The following is a 24220-nucleotide window of genomic DNA, read 5'->3' on the forward strand; positions in this document are numbered from 1 at the left end:
GTCCCTGCTGTATTCCTGCCATGGTCCTCTACTGGTTATATATATATATATATATATATATATATATTTTTTTTTTTTTTTTTTTTTTTTTTTTTTTGAGATAGAGTCTCTCTCTTTCACCCAGGCTGGAGTGCAGTGGCGCGATCTTGGCTCACTGCAACCTCTGCTGCCTCAGCCTCCCAGCCTCCCGAGTAGCTGGGATTACAGGTGCTTGGCACTAATTTTTATATTTTTAGTAGAGTCAGGGTTTTACCATCTTGGCCAGGTTGGTCTTGAACTCTTGACCTCATGATCCACCCACCTCAGCCACTAGGATTACAGGTGTGAGCCACCGTGCCATGGAATCATATTTTTTACACTCTCCCTCTTTGCTTAAGCTAGCTGGGGCTGTTTTCTGAAACATGTCACCCAAAGGGGTCTAATTATTACCTGCACAAATATTTGTGTTTGAAGACATTATTTGAAGTATTGTTATAAGTTTTAACATTAAAAACCCCAATGCAAGTCTATATATCTTGTTAGAGGTTTGAATTACACAGGTGTATGCATTTGTAAAAACTCATCAAATGGGCTGGGCGCAGTGGCATATGCCTGTAATCCCAGCACTTTGGGAGGCTGAGCTGGATGGATTATTTGAGGTCCGGAGTTCAAGACCAGCCTGGCCAACACGGTGAAAACTAAACTAAAAACCCGCCTCTACTAAAAATACAAAAATTGTTAAGTAAGATTGGCCAGGTCCAGGTTCATTCTGCCTCTGCACAGTGAATAAATCATGATGACATGGGTTTTGCAAAAGAGAAGGATTTATTTGGCAGTACATGAGGAGGTGGGAGAACAGCTCTCAAAACCACCCCCACCCGACCCTTGAGGATAAGGCTTAAGGATATTTACAGGTAAGGGAAGTGGGATGATCTAAATCATGGGGAAAGGTGATTGGCAGTGGGAAAAAAATGAAGTGACAGGTTCCTCCTGAGCCAAGGGTAGTCAGGCTTCACAGCACTTCACAGGGCGCATGTAACAAAAATGGTGGCATTTGCATGATCTGAGGGTGGAGTTGTCGGCCCTCTGACTTCAAAAGACCACCCCTTGGGCACCTGGGCAGTCTAGGGTGAAGGATCGGGGTCTCAGCTAGTTTGAACTAGACAGGTGCTGGCCAAGTTCCTGAAAAACAACTGAAGTGAACATTACCATGGTGACCTATGAATGTTATCTATAAAGTAGCCAGTGAAGGTTAAGTTCCAGTGTTCGGCAGTGAGGCCTTCAGCTACCACGGCCTTCAGCTTCATAGAAAAAGCTTGGGAGGGGGAGAATTAAAAAAACAACCCAAAGCAAGCAGGGCAGGTAGACCTGATGGAATTAGCCCGTTTTCAATGTTGTGTGTAAAGAACTTAGTGCAGGCCTCAGCACACAGTCAGTCCCCAACAGACCCTGGCATCTGCCCTGCCCTCCTTTAGGCCAAGAGGGAGAAGTGCTTTTTCTCCTTTTCCCTCAGGCTACGTAGAGGCAAGAGGGGGAAGGATCAGTCTGCTATTGCCAAGGAAGGGATGCCACCCAGAGAAGGCAGTAATTGGCCAAGGTCCCCAGCAAGCTCTAGAATTAAAGTCACTCTGGAGGTTCCTGTCCGAAACCTGCTGTCCTGGGCAATGCAAAGGAGGCAGGTTTTCTGGAAGCCAGGCTGTCTGCCCTAACCCAACTGAACACATTTATGGAAATTCCTGCTACACTCTCCCAGGGCCGATGTGCCAAGGGTTCTCCCGCTGTTGGCTTCCTCTGGGAAACCACCAAGTTAGTCCTTCCCAACGACTCTCCCTGGCCCACCAACCCCACCTCTGCTCTCATCATTAGAGAATTCTGCATGGCTTCCCCCAAGAAATACTAAGAAATGCCTTCATCCCTCTTACTGGCTCCTCTAGTGCCAGAGGACACCTGAGCTGAGGTGCTGCATTGCGAAAGCCAGTGGTGCCCTCTGCCCCTGACCCCCTGCCATCACTCATGAGTAATGTCACTTCTATACCACTAACTCAGATACTCCTCAGATGGACTCTTCTGCTCCAGGGCCCTAATAACATACTCTACAGAACAAGACAATTCCTGCAGTGAGTACCTGCTGTGTGTAAGGCCCAGCAATAGGAACTTCATGGCCATTAACTCTGATCCTTCCACTTACCCTACAAAATAAGCATTTTTTTTTTTTTTTTTTTTTTTTTTTTTTTGAGATGGAGTCTCACTCTGTCTCCCAGGCTGGAGTGCAGTGGCGTGATCTCGGCTCACTGCAACCTCCGCCTCCCAGGTTCAAGTGATTCTCCTGCCTCAACCTCCCGAGTAGCAGGGATTACAGGCACCCACCACCATGCCCAGTTAATTTTTGTAGTTTTAGTAGAGATGGGGTTTCACCATGTTATCCAGGCTGGTCTCGAACTCTTGACCTCAGGTGATTCACTCACCTCGGCCTCCCAAAGTGCTGGGATTACAGGCATGAGCCACCACGTCCAGCCCAAAATAAGCATTTTAATCCCACTTACAGTTGAGGACATTGTGTCTCAGAGAGGCTGTGTGATTTACCCAAGCTCTTTTGAACTGCTTCACTGTATGAATGGATGCTGAAACCACGCTTGCTGGCTGAGCAGAAAGGGGTGTGTGCAGCACACAGTATTAGGTGGCCACAGAAGCAGGCAGGGGACAGCACAGAGAGGAGAAAGGCCCGACCACCCACGGGGCTGCATGGGCCACAATGATACCTTTAAAAACCAGAGCCCAGGGAGTAGGAGTGAGAACAGGGAGGGAGATGAAGACACTGGTTGAATTTTCACAACTAGTGGATGGTTACACTGTACTTGTGTGAATAAAAGATGAACAGCTTTTTGTAAGAGAAAACCAGTTACATACATGCATGCCAATTCTGCAGATACAGTTTGAGGTTTCCGCACTGAACACCACAAGAAAGGACCAGGCAGGCGATGGCCGGCGGGCGGCTTCATTCTTCCTGTTCATCCAAAACCAGTTCTTGTGACAAGTAGAGAAACCAAAGACCCTTTGTGGATGGGCCCTTTTCAGGGTCTGGCCAGATCTGAAGTCTGGCTAAAGGATGGGCGAGAGGGTGCAGAGATTAAGAAAAGCTCAGACCATCAGTGCTATATGGTTTCCGGGGTGCGGTGGTCCCATCCAACACCACAGGCCCCCTGGCTCCCCCTGGGTCCACAACATCGCTGGCTCCTTGTTCTAGAAGCTCCAGAAGAGAGGGAAGTGGGGTCCTGGCTGGTTCTGGCCTATCACACCACCACTGTTCTCCAAACCCCACCCCGCCCTAGCTCTCACGACACCTAGAGAAAATGATTTGTTCATTCTCTCGTCCCTGCAGTGCCACCAGCTCCTGGAAGGCAGGCTGTCCCCGTCCACAGCTCCCTGGTGCCTGGCATGGTGCCTGGTCTGTGTAGATGCCCAACTTTGCAGTGATCTGCTGCATCACTGCCCACACCCGACATGCACAGACCTCCCCCTTGCACATGTCCCCTTATACACAGAACACTAAGGGCACTCATCACCACATTCAGGGGTGCATGTCCCAGGTGGACCCAGCCAAGGCCCGCTGTTTTTAATGCTTAAAAGCTCTGTACAAAAAAAAAAAAACACAAATGAATCCTCACAACACCCCTGTGAGGTAGGTAGGCAAGTATTATTCTCCCATTTTACAGATGGGGAAACTGAGGCAGAGAGGTGATGTGATCAGCCAGTGGTCCCAACACAGCTGAAAGTCAGAGCCAACCATGAGAACACAAAGGATCCCTCCCGACTCAGTCCCATCTCTGACTCCGCATCTAGACCTTGTCTGCAAAGAAATTAAAACGTCTTAATTCATGCAAAAATAAAAACAATAAACCTGAAAAGGTAGTGAACAGACATACAGTAGTTCTGCAAAAGAATTCAGCCAAGGGGGTCAAATATTTTCCAATACTGGGTAAATGGGAACAACTTCGGCCTCCTCCCCTTTTCAAATATCATGACCAATGACACATCCTTTTTTTTTTTTTTTTTTTTTCCTGCAGAAGTACATGAGCCTAACCAAAGACAGGCTCTCCTGGTCCTAAGTAAGCCAAGCAAGGTGGACAGCCTCCTCACTGTTCAGTTCCTGGGTTTCAGCAAGCACCAGTCCCCAGCTGGAAGAGCTGCAAGGCTCAACTCAAACATGGCACTTCTCTGCCCCCTGTTCCCAGCAGCCTTCCCGCTGTGTGGAAAGAGTGGATCCCAGCAGCCTCTAACTCAGCAGGGTCTGGCCTTTGCTGCTCCCACCGGAAGGCAGGCTCAAAGATGCTCAGCAAGGATGGCCTGGAACCCAGGTGACCCCTCCCACCACCCTCAGTGCACCCTTGCACACCTCACTGTCCATGAGGACCACCCCAGCAACTGCCCTCGGCCAGCACTCCCTGGGGCTCCTGCTGCAGCAGGTGGGGGCACCAGGCCATCCTGGGCTGCTGGGACAGAGAGAGGTGCCGGGAAACCTGCAGCCCCAGGCCTTGGCTTCCTCTGTGCCTCCTGCCCAGGTTCCCAGGCAAGTGGAGCAGGCCTCTTCCTCTGTGCTGCGTTCACCTCCTGGAAGCTCTTTCCTCCCCATGAGAGGGGCTCCCTGAGGTCTCCAGCTCCTTGAGAAACTTCCACCATCCTGCCAGCCCCACCAGGCCAGGTAGGTTGTCCTTCCTGAAGTCTCCCAGGTTGGAGATGGGGGCATGAGAGTCCCGAAAACTGGGTGAAGCTGCCTTTCACATAATAGATCTATCCAGAACACTGTCCCCTCCACCCACCTCAGGCTGCCAGACGCCCGAGGGCAGTGCTTGGGCAGCAAGAAGGGGAGCGGCAATGGCAGAGCAGCAGAAGTAAGGAAGTGGGGAGCTACCAGTGGCTGGGTCTGCTCTGTGCCAGGGGCTGCCAGGCCAATCTGAGAGCGGGGAGAAGAGGACAGAGAGATCCACAGTGTTTGGCAACTGGGGGAGTGAGCCCCTTGGAGGCTGAACGCCAGCCTGTCTGCAAGGTGCACACAGCAGTGTGCACCTTGTGAGCACTCCAGTGAGTGCTCCTCCCTGGAGGTCAGCCACACATCTTGGTGGTTTGCCAAGGATGGCTGTGCTGTCTCCCTGTCCTATAAAAAGTTCTTTCTAAAAAGGCTCCCAACTCCGCCCAGTCTCTCCAGGAAGCGGGGGAATCATTTCAAGGCCAGCACCCCTCAGGGCCGCTCCCAGCCAAAAGCACCTCAGACACCCCAGGCCTGCGTGGGGCCCTGTGGGTGGGGGGACAGGGAGTAAGGCCCCCTACAGCAAGTCCCCGGGGGCGGAGGGCTCGAGGCTGCAGCTCTGCTCCTGCCACCGGTAGCGCAGCCTGGAGAAGGGCTGGTCCTCCCCGCTCTCCAGCTCGGGGAAGCCCAGCTCGTTGAGGATCTCGTAGATGCCAGCCTTCGATGCCACCTGGGAGGAGAACAGAGGCAGGAGCAGTGTTTCAGGGGAGGGAGGGTGCCACTAAGGCCACTGAGTTCTGAAGATGAGTCTGTGGCCCGTGAACGTGGTGACCTGAACAAGTTTGCACCTTGATTTCTGTTAACTTATCTGAGCGTCAGTTTCCTCATAGCAAGGAAAAGGCTCTACCTCACAGGACTGTCTCAAGGAGGACTCTACACATACAGAAAGTACTGGGTAGACAGTGAGTGCTCCATGCAGAGAGCAGTGAGGGAGGCCAGGCACACACTGGGCCCTGTGCAGCTCGATGCTCCCGCGTGGACGCCCAGGAGCAGGGCCTGAAGGGAGGGCTGGAGAAGGAACGTGGATGCAGGGTCAGGTAAGGCTATGGCCTCTGCCCCAGGTGGGCTGGCTGGAGGCACCCCTAGACACGCAGCCCTGCCGCCCAGCAGCCCAGACCCTGGCACCAGACTCAAACCATCCACAACCAGTCCCCTTCTCTCTCCACCATCCTGGGGATGAGGAGGGTGCAGCCTCCACTTAGAACAAAGGAATGGGTCCGTCCCGCTCTGGCTCTGGGGCTGCCCTCACTGCCATCCTCCACTCATCCGCAGGAGAGAGGGGCTGAGGTCCCCTGAGGCTGGAACCCACACTTCTGCCTGGACTGGCAGCCCTCCTTCCTTGACCTCCCCCAGTCGGGGATTCAGCTGGGGAGGGGATCAAGCTTCCTCTCGGTCCCAGGCTCCCCCAACTTCGGCTCTCCAAGCAGAACCCAAGCAGGAAATGTCCTCATCCCCTTCCACCTCCACCCCTCCCCAGGGGCTCACAGAGGAAGCTGAGCCCAGGCCTGCTCAAGAAGGCGCCCCAACATGGCCTTGGTGCGACCCCATCAGGTCTCCTGACTCAACACATATCACATGCACTGGGGGCATTTCAAATGCTTCTCCACCTGACGTCCCAAGGCCCACCCTCAAAGCCTGCCACTCTGCCTCCACTCCTTCATAGCCCTGAGTCCACTTCACACCTGCCTCAGCCCCCATACCCTTCCTGTGCCCACTCTGGCCAGGTCACCGGCTCCTGCTCTCCACCCACCCACTTCCCAGGAGCTAATTCCAGCCTCCAGTCCAGACTAGAACTGCCAGGATATGCTGGTGAGGTCTGGAGGGGCCAGCTTCCTGGCAGAGGAGTAATTACAGGCTGCTTTGCCAAGGAGGGAAGGAGGCCTCTCTTCTGACCTAGAGGTGCCAAGGTGGCAGCTCTGCCTCTAAAACAGCTGAGTGGAAGAAGAGCCAGGAGGCCAAACAGAGAGGATCCAGGAGGCCAGACAGCAAGGGTGGTGTCTTAGGTCAGGATACGGTGGGCTCTGGAGCCAATCAATCAGCCCTAATGCCAACCTTGAACAAGTCACCCACCCTCTCTGTGCTCAGTCTCTGCCTCTGTAAAATGGGAAAGTGACAATCACACCATGCTAGACCTGCCTAGTATAGGCTCCAGCAGATGGCACTGTATGTCTCCCCGAGTCCCCAACGCAGCCTTCAGGGCTGGCACCCACAGGATCCACATCACCTCCATGTTAGTGCTAAGGCCAGCAGCTGTGGAGGAGTTGGCTCATTGGTCCAAGGTCATCGCTGGAGGGAGAAAGGGGCAGGGCCACTACAGCCTCACCCTAGGCCCTCGCAGAGCACAGGTGAGGGCTGACCACAATTGCGGGCATGAAGTGCCCAGGTGGGCCCAGAGCTGTCATGCACACAAGGGTGGCTGTGGTGACAGGGTCCCAGCCCCAGAGGCTCCCCTGCTCTGTCCCCCACCCTCTGTCCCCTCCCTCCTCCTCATTCATTTGTTCATTCATCAAACTCATCAACTGCCTGCCAGGCACAGACAAACTGCTTGGGACCCAAAGTCAGATTAGACAAACTCTTGGCCAAACAGAAGCCTCCTGCAGAAAGGGGGATGGGGGCTCTTCCCACCTGTCACGGGGTCCCCGCAGGCCATGTACAGGCACTGCATGGCTGTGACCCAGCTCCATCTGCAGGAGCCATCGCCCCGGCCCCTCTCGGCCTCAGCCTCCCCTCACCTCCTGCATCCAGGTGCTGAAGGGCCTCTGCCAGGAGTCAGCCTTCTCCAGGTGGAGGTACGCGTTGAAGAGAATCAGGCAGACATAGCGCTCCAAGTACTGCAGGCTCCGCAGCTGCAGCCTCCGCATTTCCTGCGCCTCTTTCGCTGCCTTTGCCTGGAGGACAGGACAGGGTGGGGTCAGTGTGGGGGGATCCGTGCCCCCAACACACAAACATGCCACCCTGCTGCCCTGAGTGCCAGGGCAGGGTGATCCAGCCTCACAGCTGAGGGCGTTGCCTCCACCTGGGTTACAGGACGAGCAATGGAGCAAGCCGGGGCTGCAGGTCAGGAGCCCACTTCCTACCTGAGAGGCACGGCAGGCCTCCTGGCCTCCCTGAGCTTCCCTCTCCTCGCCATGGAATCATAATCACTGTCCTGTTCTGAGGGGTGAACGGGGACAGCAGGAGAGCTTATTGTAGATACCCTGCATGGCGCCTGAGGTGTGCTGAGGCCCTCCCACATGGCAGGACCGATGCCCAGGGTGGGAGGACCCTTACTGCCACTTCCTGCCAACCCCCAATCCTCCAAGGATCAGAGGAAAGGCTTCACTCCTCTCTCTGCTGCCCCTCAGGCCTCCCTCAGCGAGGGTACCAGGGCTCTGACCAGTGGCCTGGGAGGCACCGATGGCAGGGGTCATCAAGGCTACGTTCTCAAGGCTCTGCCGTGTGGACGCACATCAATCTCCTCCCCGCAACCCGCCCCCGCGCTGGGCCTACTGGGTGGGTGAGTTCATCCTCCAGCCTTGAAGGGGAGAAACCCCATCTTGGCCTCTGAGCCCAAAGGTCCCTAAGTGACTTCCAAGAGTGAAAGGGGTACGCATACAGCCCTCAGAACCCCCAGCCCTCACCCTCTCCAAGGCTGGGGACAGGTAACAGAGAAAGGCCACCTGGCCAAGGAGTAGCAAGAGAGGAAGTGGCTCAGGAGAGGGGTTGGGAGAGGATGTGTGGGTGCAGGGGAGGCTGTGGGGCATCGATCTTTTAAGCAAGCAAGCCTGAGCATCTTTATGGGAAATGGCACCAGGCCACGTGCTGGGGCGGAGAGGGACAGCAAAGCCAATTAAAGAGAGGTTTCCCAGAGAGTGTGGGAGTGCCACTGGGCCATGGAGGCCTGGTGGATTTGCACAGACAGAATGTGGACCAGATGGGGGAAAACACAGAGGTGAGGCTGCTGCCTGGAGTGTGGGGGCTGAGAGGGGCTGGCCTGGCTGGAGGGAGGGTGAGGAGGGACAAGAGGGGGAGCTGGGCTGGATCTATTATGGAAGCCACCTGTCAGCTAGAAAGTTTATCCCAGGTCAGCGGTTCACAACCTTGCTGTCCATGAGAAACACGAGGAACTTTAAAATGCAGATGCCTGGGCCCCACCTAGAAAAATCCAATGAGAATCTCAGCAGGGTGTAGCCTGGGCATCGAGATTGTCAAAATCCCTCTGGGTGACTCTCTGTAGCCAAGGTTGCACATTATGGCTTCAGTACTGGGGAGCCACTGAGGGTTTGAGAGTATGAGTGACTTGTTAACAGAAGATGTATGGGAGATTTGTGCTCAGGAGGAAGGGAACTTAAAGACGGTCCCTTCTAGGTTCTCCACGATGTGGGGGCTCAGGGGACAGGCCACAGGCCAAGGGATAAGGCCCAGGACATGCACAGCCAGGCTCTCCTACAGGGCACCCTGCCCACCCTGTGCCTTCCACCCCTCACAGACATGTCACCCACCCAGCACCCTCCCCTGACATGTCACCCACCCAGCACCCTCCCCTGACATGTCACCCACCCAGCACCCTCCCCTGACATGTCACCCACCCAGCACCCTCCCCTGACATGTCACCCACCCAGCACCCTCCCCTGACATGTCACCCACCCAGCACCCTCCCCTGACATGTCACCCACCCAGCACCCTCCCCTGACATGTCACCCACCCAGCACCCTCCCCTGACATGTCACCCACCCAGCACCCCGCCCTGCACACTATGGAAGGGGAGTTTGGAAAGCGAAGGCCACACCTCGCCTCACACCCACCCCCTTCTCACCCCATCCCCCAAACCCACAGCAGCTCTCCCTGCTCCAGGAAGAGGACGTGGCACAGGGGTCATCCCTCGGGCACCAGGAACATCTGTGCAAGGGCACAGCAAGCCCCAGCCTCTGGGAGCCGGAAAGGGCTGCTCTCCTCACAGCTGGGCTGCAGCTGGAAGCCCTTCCGCACAGGAACACGACGTCAGCCTACATGCATCTCCTCCTTAGCCCCAGGGTGGGCTCTGCGGCCTCAGACGTGGCACAGCCCACAGTCCCAAGAATCAGAGCTGGAGGAGCCTGAGCAGGGCCTGTGGTCCCCAACCCCCTACTTCTACCTTCGTGGTCTTTGCTGCCTTTGCCTCCAGGGACGCAGAGTAGATGGTAACTTGCAAAGCCTGCCCACCCGTCCACCCAGAAGGAGCTCTGGGGCCCTGAAGATGGGGGCAGGGGTGAAAGGTGGACAGTGGGCTGTGCCCAAGAGGGGCAAGGGGACCAGAGCCAGCACTGTGACTCCCTGGGAGACATGAGTCCCACGAGCTGGGTTCAGGTCCTGGTGCTGCCATTTAAACTCACAGGCCCCAGGTTTATGGAAGTAGGATTTCTCAGCAAAGGGAGGGATGAGAAGGCACCTGTGCACCACACAAAGCTCACTAATCCACTCATCCATCCAGCAGGGAGGGGCCACTACACCGTGCCCATCACCCAAGCCACAAACTGGGGATGCAAAGATGAACTACTCATAGGCCCTGCCCTCCGTGCCTGGAGGGGGATGGAAATAATTCCAAAGCAGCCACAGCAGCTGCAGGCTCAAGGAAGAGGGGACATCTAAGGTGGGTGAGGTCTACAGAGAGGAGGCGGAATGGTGCCTTGAGTGGGGGAGGGCATGAAAGGCAGGAAGGGGGCTCAAGAATGAGGTGAGTCCCCAGGGTACCCCCTCCCAGGGTAGGCAGAAGGGGAGGAGCTCATGGCGGTACGGGAAGGGTGAAGTTGAGAGGCCAGGCCTGGAGTGGGTATGGAGGCCAAGCCAAGGCCTGGCCCTGCAGACAGAGGCCAGTGAGGGCTTCAGGGGATTTGAGGGCGGGAATGGCCCATGGCTGCCGCAGAAGTGATGGGGCCGCTGGGGGCAAGATTTGCTTAGAGACTGGGGAGTAAACAACAACCAAAAAGATTTTACCTAAATATAAACCGCAGCCAATACAACGCAACCCTGCCTATCTGCAAGGATGGATGGTCTGCGCCATAATGCAACTGGCCGCTCTCCACCCCACCCCTTAGGCTGCTTCTATCCTTCCCCAAGCTCCATCCAAAAGTCTGGAGCCTATTTCAAAACATTTTCTTAGAAGGAAGAAAAGGAAATCACCCACAGTTCCACTGGGCAAGAGCCATTCTAAACTGCTTTCAATTAAAGAGCTCAGAGGCAATGTGCTATGGGTGTGAAACGCCCTCAGCTCTGGCTCTGTGCCATGGACTCGACCGCACCAGCACCATCCTCTCCCACAGCCGTGGGGATGGAGGCTGCCTGTTGCAAGAGACACAGGCAAGGATTAGGTCTGAGGAAGATTCTCTGGGGTAAGAGGTGGAGTGGCTCCTTCTGAGCTCTACTGGCAAAGGTAGAATTATCTCCAAATTCCGACCACTGTGTAGAGGTGACACCTGACTCCCGCCCCCAGAAGGTTCCGAGGGCACATCTTGCTGGATTACAGGTCTATGATTTGAGACAATTACCCATCTTCCTATCAAGGCCCTGGTTTCCTTAACACCGTCCCATGTTAGCACCACTGCCTGGGGAGGACGGGTCAGCCACCTCCTGTCGATAAAAATAGTGGAGCTGTTTATATACGGCCTGGCAGGCCAGGCTGTCATTAGCTGTGGCGGAGCCGTACAAGGCTTCCTCATCCATTGGACTGAGCCCTAAAATAGAAGAGGGCCAGGAGAGGTGGCCGGGGCACTGGGTACTTCAGGCTTCTCAAACCTCTGGCCTGGCTGGCATCGAGGCAGCCCAGCATTGCCAGCAGGGGCTCTCATGAAGCTCTGCTCTTTGCCGGGCCACCAGGGAAAGGCCCACTGAGGCAGGGCTGGGGAACCTCCCCAGGCTACCACACAAGCAGAGCACGTGCGTCAGGGTCTACTGAGTGCCACCTGCAGGCCGAGCGCATCACATCCTGACCTGAGGATTAGACCCTAACACATTCTGCTAGCAACCCCGTGAAGGAGGCGGGACCATCCCACTTTGCAGATGAGGCTCAGCAAGATTGTTTTTTGTTTGTTTGTTTGTTTAGCACATGCTTAGTTAACCCTTCAAACAGTAGGCATCCTGCCCAAACTCAGAGTTCTGAGCTGGGAGATGAACCCCAAGACCCCAGCTCTTCCTACCACCCTCCCCGACTTGGCCACAGTCAAGCCCACCACTCCCTGCTCACCCTTGTCTCTGTACCTTCACCCACGCTGTTCCTCCTGCCTGGTCGGGTTCCCTCCAGGCCTATGACAAGCCCCCACTCTCCCAAAGCGCAAGCCTGCTCCTGCCCGACAGCCCTGCCCTTCTCAGCCTCCTCTGCCCTCAGGCTGAATCTTTCAATTAAACATTGCACTAAATTCCATCTTAACAGATTCTAATTGCTTCATCAAGGCAGGGGCTGTCTCAAAACAACCATAAACCCAGGGGCGGGCACCAGCCAATAACCAGGTTTACACCTCCCCCTTCTCCCCACCGCCCTGGGGGTCTGCAGAGAACTTGGTATGTGGCAGGCGCTCAGTGAGCACTCCTCCCCAGGCCCTCTTTTCTTGGCTCACGGCTTCTAGTATCATCTTGAATCCAGATCCTAGACAGACTCTGAGGATTGCAGACTGGGACATGCCAGCGGCTCAAGTGCTCCACATGGATAAGGGTCAGGCAGCCCAAGCCCACAAAGCATGTCCCAGTGAACCTCCTGAGCGCACCCCAAACCTGCTGCATCCATAAGCCTGCCCATCTCAGTGGCAACTCCAACCTCCCAGGTACACAGGCCAGAACCCAGGACTCCTCCTTCACTTCACCCTTCTCAGCCCCACGGCCAGTCAATCAGGAAACCTCACTGGCTCCACTTCGAAACACCTCCAGAGGCTGACCGCCTCTCACCACCCTGGTCCCAGACACCCTCGACTCAGCGATAGCCCCTGGCTGGCCCCCTGCCACCTCTCCTGCCCCCTGCTGTCTATTCTCAACACAGCACCTAAATGACTGTACAAACAGTGTCTGCCCAAAACCCTGCAATTTCTTTCTTTGCACTCTGAATATAAGCCAAAGTCCCAGCAATCCCAGAAAGGCCCCATAGTCTGTCTCCTGTCCCCATAACCTCTGCCCTCCTCTCCTGCCCTCCGGTTCCCTCGCTCTGCTCCTCAAACACACAGACAGCTCCCACCTTGGGGACTGCACGCAAGCCATACCCTCTGTCTGAACCATTCTTCCCCCGGATGCCAGCACAGCTCCTCCTTCAGGTCTGTTCAACGTCACCTTCTCATGGAGTCCCTGCCTAACCAACCCTAACTGCAAGCCCTCATACCGCCCCGTCGGCACCTCACAACTGTGGAGTCCTCATTAGGGAAAGGGGTAAGGCTGGCGGGACCAGGAGAAAGCAAAGAGAAAAAGCAGATAAGCTCCAAGTCTGCCTTTCTTCATGGTCCAGGACATGGCCCTCCTACACAAATGACACAATCTTCCAGTGCCCAGCTATCACCAGACCCTCGGCTGATAGAAAAATTCAACTTAGCTCACTGCAACCTCGGCATTATCAGTACTGCACAAAGCCCTCTTCAGCAAACAGCACAAGCACTGTCCTAAAAAATCCCCAGCCAGCCTTTGTCTCCTTGCAACCAGTTCTTCTCTTGCTAACTTGCCCACTGCATCCTCGCAATGTATTTTCATACTTTTTCTAAAAATCTGCCTTTCTTTACCTTGTACATACTTTCTCTTAAAACGTGCCTTTCTGTACCTTCTTTAGTAAGAAGAATTTTAGCAAATTCTTACTAAAGAATTTGCTAAAATTCTTCTTACTCCCAATTAATACCAGCCTCAGATAGTTGCAACCTGTGACACTTAGAGGCTCCACTTCTCCCAACAGACACCCCTCTGTCCAACAGACCACGGCCCTGATGTGTGTGCTGCCTGCCACAGATCTCCGTCACTAGAGTACAGACTCCATGAGGACGGGGGCTTTTGCCCTTTGTGGGGCATCTCCAGCACCTAGTGCAGTGCACTTAGTAGGTATGTAACAACCGTTTGTCAAATCAATGAATGACAAACATGTGCACCTTGCATTTTCATTCATTCCAGCTTCACAGGACACCTCGGTTGCTTGTGCCAACTCCTTTGCCTTCCAGAAAGGGAGGCTGAGGTCAAAGAGGTGAAATGACCTGCCAGGGTCACATGGAGAGTAGGCAACAGAGCCCAAGCAGGAACCCAGGCCTCCTGTCCACTGAGGAGGCCACATGCTTGAAGACCTGGACGCAGCTGAGGCTCAGGAGAAGACAGCCCCAGAGGAGAAATAAGAAGAGCCAGCAACCCAGGCAACAGAGCAAGACCCTGTCTCTACCAAAAGAACAACAAAAAAGAGGCAGGTGTGGTAGCACACCCCTATAGCCCCAGCCACTCAGGCCTGGGGGCTGAGGCGGGAGGATGACTTGAGCCCAACAGGCGGAGGTTACAGTCAGTGAGCCATGACTGCGCCACTGCACTGCAGCCTGGGTGACAGAGCAAGACTCCGTCTCTTAAAAAAAAAAAAAAAAAAAAAAAAAAAAAAGAAGAGCCAACAAGGCCAGGCTCAGGGTCTTCATCAAGCCAAGTCAGACAGCAACTCTCCCCACCCTGCCACCCCCTGCCATTACTGAAGCCCCCTTAGTATCCCCTCGCTCACCCACTCAACAGAAAGAAACCTGGCCTGGTGACCTCTGCCTCCAGCTGAGGTGGTGAGGCAAGTGACAGTCCCCAAAGACAGCCAGTGGCTGAAGGGCAGGTTCCAGGGCTGGCAGCCCACCCTCTTCCCACGTGCAGCACCAGCCGCTGTGTGTGGTGGGTCTCCACCGAGTCCCTGCAAACTGCATCCTCAGGCCAGCCCAGCGGTGGGGCCCCAGTACAGGACGCTTTTCTGTACCTAACCCCTGGAAGGAGAAAATTGCCCTCAATCCATACCGGTAACCCATTTTCCAAAGGTGACATCATATTTTGTTAAGTAATTTCAAAGTGTGAAGGGACTTGACCTGGTGCCGTGGGCCACTCTGCATGCCATGAGTTCAACAGACGCTGTTCAGCAGCACCTCTAGGCCAGGCACAGAGATTCAATGCTGAGAGGACACAGTCTCATTCCTCAAGAGGCCCACTGTGCCGCATGTAGCCCATAGAGCCTGCCTGGCAGCCCAGCCACCCTGCACACCCCACACCCCATCCCACCTCCCATGGACCCCAGACTGGTCCTCACCACCACCCCTCAAAGCACGCAGAGCAAGGGTAACAACTCCAGGTGACAGATGGAAAAACAGGGGTCCAGGCAGGCCAAAGTGACTTGCCCAAGGTTCCACAGGGAGTTACTGGCAGAGCCAGGGCTGCAGCCAGGGCTTCCAACCCCTGACCCATGGCTCTTTTGCTTGCTGCAGAAGAACGCCCTGTCCTGGAAGACTAACAGTTAATAATGAAGATACAGTCAGGCTTTCCTATTTATTTATGCAATGATTTACTCAACCTTCCCTCCATCCACTCACTAGAAAGACATTTGTGGAGCCCCTACTTGTGCCAGGCAGGGTCCTGGAGTCAGGGTTTCAGAGGCGGACCTTGCAGCAGAAACAAGGACCTCTGGTAACAACCACAATCGAGACAATGAGAGCAGCAGGCACCAAGGCAGGGTCTCTGGGGATTACCCAGGGGGTGAAGGAGGCGGTGGTGCTAGAGTTGAAATTAAACCCCTCATGCCCATCAACAATTCTAAGCCCAATGGTGCACACTTAGAAACCATAGATGCTCAATGGATGTTTGTTGTTGAATAAAGCAGGAAAGTCCTCCTAGAGAATGGAAATACCAGCTTGCCCTACAATGGGAAGGAAGAGAGATGAGCCGTCTCAGCAGCCCGGTATGGTGGCTCACACCTGTAATCCCAGCACTTTGGGAGGCTGAGGCGAGAGGATGACTTGAGCCCAGTACTTTGAGGCCAGCCTGGGCACCACAGCAAAGACCCTGTCTCTACAGAAAAATAAAAAAACTAGCCAGGCGTGGTGGTGCATCTCTGTAGTGCCGCCTACTCAGGAGGCCGAGGCAGGAGAATCACCTGAACCCAGGAGGTTGAGGCTACAGTGAGCTATGATTGCACCACTGCACTCCAGCCTGGGCAACAGAGCAAGACCCTGTCTCAAAAAGAGAGAGAGAGAGAGAGAGAGAGAGGTCTCAGCTACTGAGAACATGTGCCCTACACACACGCATACACACACGAGAGCACACGGGTACTCACATGCACACTCACACACACACTCCGTTCTGGAAGCCATTCTAGGCTGGGTTCACGTGAAAGAGCCTAGTAAGCAGCCTTTGCTTGGGTTCTATTTTATGTGACAGCTCACAGCACTGCAGGGCTGCCCTAATTGCTCTGGCCCTGCTCCCAAGACACATTACTTATTGGAACCATGTCTCTGGGGAACAACTTTGGCAGCCAGGGTTTTTGTTTTGTTTTGTTTTGAGATGGAGTCTCGCTCTGTCACCCAGGCTGGAGTGCAGTGGTGCGATCGCAACTCACTGCAAGCTCCACCTCCTGTGTTCACGCCATTCTCCTGCCTCAGCCTCCCGAGTAGCTGGGACTACAGGCGCCCGCCACCTCGCCCGGCTAATTTTTTGTATTTTTAGTATAGACGGGGTTTCACCGTGTTAGCAAGGATGGTCTCGATCTCCTGACCTCGTGATCCGCCCGCCTCGGCCTCCCAAGGTGCTGGGATTACAGGCGGGAGCCATTGCGCCCGGCCAACAGCCAGAGTTTTCAAGAGGCTGAGAAAGACCCTGCCTGGGGCTCAGGGCCAGAACTCTCTGGCCTTTTTTCTTAAGAAATGACCTCAGCCCTTGGGGCATGGAGCTGGTCTCTCTGACCTCCTGGAAGCTCCTTTGATCGCAGGACCAACTCTGCACCAACCCAGGCAGTCACACAGTAGTGGCTGGCAGCTTCCCTGGCAACCCTTCCCTTCTCTGCCACCACAAGATTGCCCCTGGGTCGTGGCTGCCACAGTGGAGGAAAAGGGATGCAAGTCGAGGAGTTGGGAGCCAGCTTCTGGTCCAGCCTCCAGCCAATCACAAAACTTCATTAGGCCTCAGTTTCTTCTCAGTCAAATGGGTCTAATAAAATTTGTCCTGTTCTCACCATCTGTCTGAGGACCACAGAAGACAAAAGGTGAGTTCTTAGAAAACAGCAAATAGCAACCAGGTACACTGGCTCACACCTGTAATCCCAGCACTGTGGGAGGCCGAGGTTCGTGGATCACTTGAGTCCAGGAGTTTGAGACCAGCCTGGGAAACATGGCAAAACCCCAGCTCTAGTAAAAATACAAAAATTAGCCAGGAGTGGTGGTGGCAGGCGCCTGTAATCCCAGATACTTGGGAGGCTGAGGCAGGAAAATCACTTGAACCTGGGAGGCAGAAATTGCAGTGAGCCAAGGTTGTGCCACTGCATTCCAGCCTGGGCGTCCGTCTCAAAGAAAGGGAAGGGGAGGGGAGGGGAGGGGGAGGGGAGGGGAGAGGAGGGGAGGGGAGGCGGAGGGGAGGGGGGAGGGAGGGGAGGGGGGAGGGAGGGGGAGGGAGGGGGGAGGGAGGGGGGAGGGAGGGGGAGGGAGGGGGAGGGGGGAGGGGGGAGGGAGGGGGAGGGAGGGGGAGGGGGGAGGGGGGAGGGAGGGGGGAGGGGGGAGGGAGGGGGGAGGGAGGGAGGGGGGAGGGAGGGAGGGGGGAGGGGAGGGGGGAGGGGGGAGGGAGGGGGGGAGGGGAGGGGGGAGGGGAGGGGGGAGGGGGGAGGGAGGGGGGAGGGGGGAGGGAGGGGGGAGGGGGGAGGGAGGGAGGGGGGGAGGGGGGGAGGGAGGGGGGGGGAGGGAGGGGGGGAGGGAGGGGGGGAGGGAGGGAGGGGGGGGAGGGAGGGAGGGGGGAAGGGGGGAGGGGAGGGAGGGGAGGCTCAAAAAGCACTGCTCAAAGTTAAAGCACTACAGTCTTTATACAATAAATCTCGCTTTGAGACCAGAGGATGTTTCCTTCTCCCTGTGTGGCTCCCTTCACCTCAGCTGTTCTTCAAACTCTTCTAAAAGGAAAACGGGAGACACAGGCTGTTTTAAACACCAAACACTAAGAATTAACGTCACCAGCCAAAGCCCAGGAAAAGTGCTGCTGGCATTAATGATTCTAGCAGGGCTTCCTCCAGGTGCCCTGACTTTGGTTTTTGTCATAAATACTTTCCCTTTCCAAGCCCAAAAGGAAACAACGAAGTCTGCCGCGGGTGTCCCGCCCTGGGCTGGCGGCCATGTTGGATTCTCCTCAGCCAGGGCCCGGCATTCTCACTTTGGTCCAAAGTGCCGGCAGTGGCTTAGTTCAATGGGTTTTCTTTCTTTTTTCCTTTTGAAGCAGTTTGTTTGTTTGTTTGTTTTGAGATGGAGTCTCACTCTGTCACCCAGGCTAGAGTACAGCAGCATGATCTCGGCTCACTGCAACCTCTGCCTCCAGGGTTCAAGTGATTCTCCTGCCTCAGCCTCCCAAGTAGCTGGGATTACAGGTGTGCGCCACCACCCTCGGCTAATTTTTGTATTTTTTGTAGAGACAGGGTTTCACCATGTTGGCCAGGCTGGTCTTGAACTGCCAACCTCAGGTGATCCTCCCGCCTTGGCCTCCCAAAGTGCTGGGATTACAGGCATGAGCCAGAGCGCATGGCCTTGAAGCAGTTCTTAAAATGCCCCGAGCATCTGGCCCCTTCACATGCACGAGGCATCCAAGCCTTGACTCAACCTTGCAGACACTGGAGAACAGAGGGGTACCGCCGTGGGCTGCAGCTCCGTGAAGTCGGGCTGCTTGAGACAGGCATAGAGAGAAGGGTCGAGGCTGTTCCCTCAGGGAAGGTCTGTCCCAGTGGAAAATATGTGCCCAGGCTCGGCTCCACTACCTCCCAGCTGCACCCACAACCTGTGTCTGGGATGTGTTCTTGTCCTTGTCCTTCTCCTGCTCAGTCTGCGACTTCCTCAAAGGCAAGGACCATGGCTTCCAGTTCCGTTTCCCTGCAGCAGGGCTCCAGGTGGGCAGGGAGAGGTGAAATGGTGCCTCCTCCTGCTTGGGAGGCCATGTGGCATGACGGAGAGGCTCAATCTGGGAGTCAGGGGCCGGGTCTTGCCCCCCTCCTAAATCTGCCAGCTGTGTGTTCTTGGGCAAGCTCAGTGCCTCCCTCCTCAAATGTAAAACTGGAACCAACATTAGCACACCCTTTATCACACACAGGCAAAGTGAGGATGGTGGTCGTAAAAATGTCTATCAGCCCAGCATGGGCACCTCTCGGACTACTTCCAAGTTGGCTAAGGAGATATCAGGACATGTGTGGCCGGCACTGGGTCTCTAGTGACTCCCTGTCCCTCCGCATGAGCCTATACCCCATCCCACTCCCTGCTGGCTCTCAGGGAGTCACCCAGACTCTCCTCACAGACCCCAACCACATCCAAATCTGGAGGAATATTAGGCCTTGCTGAAGCCAACATCTTTCCCTCATTTTTAGACAAGCATCTCCCAAACCAACCCATCCACTGGAGACAGGGAAATCAAAGGAAACAGCAAGCACGGAACCTGCCTGTCTGTCCCCAACACACCTGAGGGGAAGTCTCTCGTTCTGGAAGTACTGCAGTTAATTAACGTAGATGGAATGAGAGAGCCAGCAGATCACCATTCTGCAAGCTGGCGATGCACACTGCTGGAAGCCAGTCATAACAGGAGAGACGACAGGACCTTCCAGCCCCAACAGCAGCATACGGCACCCCCAGTAACCATTCCGGCCACACTGAGCTGGAATCTCATGAAGCCTTGGATGCGAACCATTTCCAGGAAGCACAGGCCAACTTAAACCTAGGGGTGCAACTAGGAAAATTAGCTCCAGGAAGCCCAGGAAGACAACCAGTTTACCTCACAAATATATTTCAGGGGGGAAAAGAAGAACTGTTTGAGATTAAAAGAGACTTAGGGCCACGTCAACCAAATGCAACATGTGGATCTTGTTTGGATCCTTATCCAGCTACAAAAAGCCTGTGAGATTAGTGGAAACATCTAAACATTGACCAGATGTTTGCTGGTAAGTAGCGACTGTCCATTGTTTAAGAGGCAATAATGGCAGTCTGATTGCCTTCTTTAAAAGATCCCCCTTCTTTAGAGGTATGTACTGAAATATGCACAGAAGAAGTAACGTGAGGACTGGGATGTGCTTTAAAATAATTCAGTGCAGAGCTCGGAGGGCTTGAGATGAAATAAGACTGGCTGAGATCGGTACTTACTGCAGCTGGGAGGTGGGCACACGAGGGCTGAGGAAATTATGCTCTCTGCTTTGAAATTTTCTGTTTGAAACATTCCAAAATACTTAAAAATATAAGTTCCTATGTTTTGACTCATTCAGTAATTCTACTTCTAAGTATCAGCTTTACAGAAATAATCCACACGACGGAAGAGCCACATGCGCTACGAGGTCCACATCACCCCCATCCCAGAAGATGACAGGAAAGAATGTGAAGAGCTGCACGTGCTACACACAGGAACAGCATGAGAAACAGCACTTCCACTCACTGCGTGGAATGTGAACACGGAATGCGATAATGTAAGGGCTCCTCGGCAAACACGACAAAATGCCCAGAAGCTGGAGCTGTTGCTTAATTTTGCCTCTCTCTGCCCTACGAGAACGTCAGCTCTGCGCACCTTTCGTCACCAGTCCCTACTCAGCGTCCGCACAGGGCCCAGCACTGAGGCAGCACATGCTGGCTGGGCACATGTTGAAATGCACAAACACAGCCTAGGTGAGCGGCGAGAGACATCCCATGGGCCTGCCGCAATCACAGCTTCCAGAGAGCTGCATGCAAGTGCAGGAAGCCCAGAAGGAAACGAGCAAAAGTAAAATCATCGCTGAGTTGGCAGGATTCTGGGAGACTCTTTGCTCTCCCTAGGCCACCTAAGCTTTTGGTACTTACTGTCCTTATTCTTGCTGTGCAACCTCAGGGTGCAGATGAAGATTCATGCACATTCTGAGCCCTCCTCTCTGATCCACAACAGGAAATTGACCTCCAAATTCTTCCACTGTTCCCAACTGAGGGCCCTGGAATAGCTTTATTGCTGAAGAAGCACAAATGCCATAACACAGGAGCTGTGTTCTTAACTGCTTATTACTAAAGTGTAAGTTGACTGCTGAAGCCGGCAGGGGGCCAGGAAAAGGAAATTCACCATTTGGGGGCTCTGGGGAATGAGGGGCAGGAAGCCAAGTAGACACATGCTGTTGAATTTCAGGATCCCAAGTGGACTCTTGGGATTTTGGAAAACTTCAGATGGGCCAAATGTGGACAGGTCCTAGAAGATTCCCAGGCAAATTAAGCTGATGGAGGGGATAAAGCCCTGCCCAAGCCTGAGCTCAGGTCCATTTACATCCAGAGGCTGTGGGGGATCTGACCAGGCTGATGGCACCCTCTGCACGCACAGCACCCGGCTCCGAGCAGAGAACCACAGACCCTGCTGGAGGCCACCTGGGGACTTCTGGTTTGAAACCAGAGGGCAGAAGTTTAAATAAACAGCGATACCACAGGTGAGACCCAGCTGCCAATTTCCAGAAGTCACCATTAGAGGGAAGGGGCGGTAGGGGCCACTGCCTTTCTAGAGACTCTGCACACCTCCCTGCAGCCCACTGGGGCAACATGGACAAGATCCTTGGGTCAAGGACAACATGGTCTGGGGAGGAGCATGGGCTGGGAGTGAAGATCGTTGCCTCTCATCCCCCCACTCAGCCACCAACTCACGGTGGTTAACCTGAAAAGGTTAAACACAGAATTACCATATGATCCAGCAATTCCACTCCTAGGTATATAACCAAGAGAAGTGAAAACATACGTTCACACAAAAACTTGTACATGAATTTTCACAGCAACATTATTCATAATAGCCAAAAAGTTCTACAACAAACCAAATGTCCATCAGCTGATAAACAGATAGACATAATGGGATATGTCTATAGAGTGGAATATTATTCAGCCATAAAAATGAAGTAATAATACATGCTACAACACGGATAAACCTTCAAACATTATGCTAAGTGAAAGAAGCCAGACACAAAGGACCACATAGTGTATGATTCCACTTATATGAAATGGCCAGACCATGCAAATCCATAGAGGCAGAAAGATCAGTGGCTGCCAGAGGGTGGGGGAGGGGAAGCGATTGCTCCGGGTGTGAGGTTTCTTTTTAGGGTGATGAAAAATGTTCTAAACTTGATGTGGTGCTGGATGCACAACTCTGTGAATGTACTAAAAACCACGGACTCGTGCACCATAAATAAGTGAATTGCACGGCACGAGAATTGTATACATCGTGAATTGTGTGTTAATAAAGCTGTTGTAACGGGGATTGTGGGGGGATGGCAGGTCCCCCAGTGTGGTCCTCGCCAGCATCAGTATCATCTGGGAGTGTTAGACCTCCAGACCTACAAAATCAGAAGCTCCAGAGTGGAGCCCAGCAGTCTGCATTTTAACAAGTCTAACGTGATTCTGAAGCCCACTAAAGCTGGGGGCCGCTGCTTAGAATATGTGGCTCTCAGCCTTGGCTATGTGTTGGAATCACCTGGGAGACTTCAAAAACAAGACCCATGCCCTGGCCAAGACACCCCTACCAACTAAATCAGACTCTCTAGGGATGGAGCTCTGCCACAGCATGGTTTAAAGCTCTCAGATCTCTTGGACATGTGGGGTGCAAGCCCCTGAACTAGAGGGTGTCTCAGTCCCTCTGCTCTTCAGTGCCTCTAAGAAATTTGGCCAGGTAGGTCACTGGTGCCACCTGGTGGCCATATCCCGGAATGACTCTACATCTTGCCTCTGGGCCCTCCAAGGGGCCCTGGGGCTCAGGGATCTCCGTCCTCCCACTGCAGAGGTCATGACCAACCTGGCCTTTGGAAAGGGGTGGGTGACCTGGTGGGAGTGGGTAAGAATCCTCAGCTGGCTCTGCTTCCTCTCTCCTCATTAAAAAACACTTCACATCCAGAAGGCAGCCAGAGTGACCACCTCTAACAGCCCCAGCCACCTTCCTTCTCCAATGCCAACAGAGTCAAGCAATCACCGCTAGCAGCCCCAACCACCCTTCCCTCTCCAATGTCCAAGAAGGAGCGCCAACTCACCCATACCAACTCATCTCCAACAACTTCTGTGTCATCAGATGCAGGCACCAAACCACCTTTGCTGCCTCTAAACTCGTTTCAGCCCCCTGGCCTTTGCCATGCATCCCCTCCCACCTGATGCACCTTCCCAGGCTGTCTCTGAGGACACTGCTCCAGGCCAGCTCTGGGGGAGCCCCCCTCTCTCCCCACGGCTCAGGCCCTGTCACGCTCCCTGCTCCACCCTCTGGGTGCCTCGCAATGGACATCCAGGACTGCAGAGCTCAGAGGAAGGGGGGCCTATCAGCTTCAGGAGTCAGGGAGGTAGGGGCTCTCTAACACAGCCTGGCCAGCATGGGATGGAAAGTCTAAGATGCTCTGAAGCAGGCATCCTTTTTCAACTATTGGGCCTCCAGCTTTCAGATTGAACTGGAAGCTTCCATTCTCAGCCCTCTCAGCATCCTCTGAAAGTGGGAGGAGCTCAGCTTCTTAGCTCATTGCTGCCAAAAGACCACTGTGAGTGGGACCCAAAGGTAACTCAAAAGGAGACTCAGGATCCAATTTAACTGTGGCCCTGAAGAAAACAGTTCTTCCTAAATTCACCAAAGTCCATCTTCCAAAACTCCTTAACCACCTTCCCCTTCCTTTTTTTGACACAGAGTCTTGTTCTGTCACCCAGGCTAGAGTGCAGTGGCGCGATCTCGGCTCACTGCAAGCTCCGCCTCCCAGGTTCATGCCATCCTCCTGCCTCAGCCTCGCGAGCAGCTGGGACTACAGGCGCCCGCCACCACGCCCAGCTAATTTTTTATATTTTTAGTAGAGACGGGGTTTCACCATGTTAGCCAGGATGGTCTTGATCGCCTGACCTTGTGATCCACCCGCCTCGGCCTCCCAAAGTGCTGGGATTACAGGCTTGAGCCACCGCGCCCGGCCTCCCCTCCCCACATTTAACAGCCCTTCTTTTTTTTTTTTTTTGAGACATTCTCTCCATCACCCAGGCTGGAGTGCAGTGGCGTGACCAGAGCTCACCGAAGCCTCGACTTCCCAGCCTCAAGCAGTCCTCCCACCTCAGCCTCCCAAGTAGCCAGGACCACAGACCATGATGCCGAGCTAATTTTTTTTTTTTTTTTTTTTTTGGTAGAGACAAGGTCTTACTATGTTGCCCAGGCAGGTCTCAAACTCCTAGCCTCAAGTGATCCTCCTGCCTGAGTCTCCCAAAGTGCTGGGATCACAGGTGTGAGCCACTCTTCCCCTGGCCTGGCAGCCTCTTTATCTCTCCAAACTCCCCTCCCAAATGACCTCTGATCTTGGAC

At 54.3% G+C, this 24220-nt stretch overlaps 1 protein-coding gene across 14 annotated transcripts in view; it reads right to left on the reverse strand.

The window, feature by feature from the left end:
* Window positions 1–3546: 3546 nt before the first annotated feature.
* Window positions 3547–24220, reverse strand: part of PALD1 (phosphatase domain containing paladin 1) — a 100731-nt gene continuing 80057 nt past the window's right edge. For all 14 annotated transcript variants that reach the window (XM_063669919.1, XM_063669922.1, XM_054435291.2 and 11 more), the window contains 2 exons: window positions 7516–7671; window positions 3547–5453 (listed from right to left, as the gene is read on the reverse strand). In XM_063669919.1, the coding sequence (XP_063525989.1) occupies window positions 5301–5453; window positions 7516–7671 (309 nt within the window). In that variant the 3' untranslated portion in view covers window positions 3547–5300. The remainder of the gene's footprint in view (window positions 5454–7515; window positions 7672–24220) is intronic.

The sequence above is a fragment of the Pongo pygmaeus genome, chromosome 8, assembly GCF_028885625.2.
Source record: "Pongo pygmaeus isolate AG05252 chromosome 8, NHGRI_mPonPyg2-v2.0_pri, whole genome shotgun sequence".
In the NCBI taxonomy this organism is placed as follows: Eukaryota; Metazoa; Chordata; class Mammalia; order Primates; family Hominidae; genus Pongo; species Pongo pygmaeus.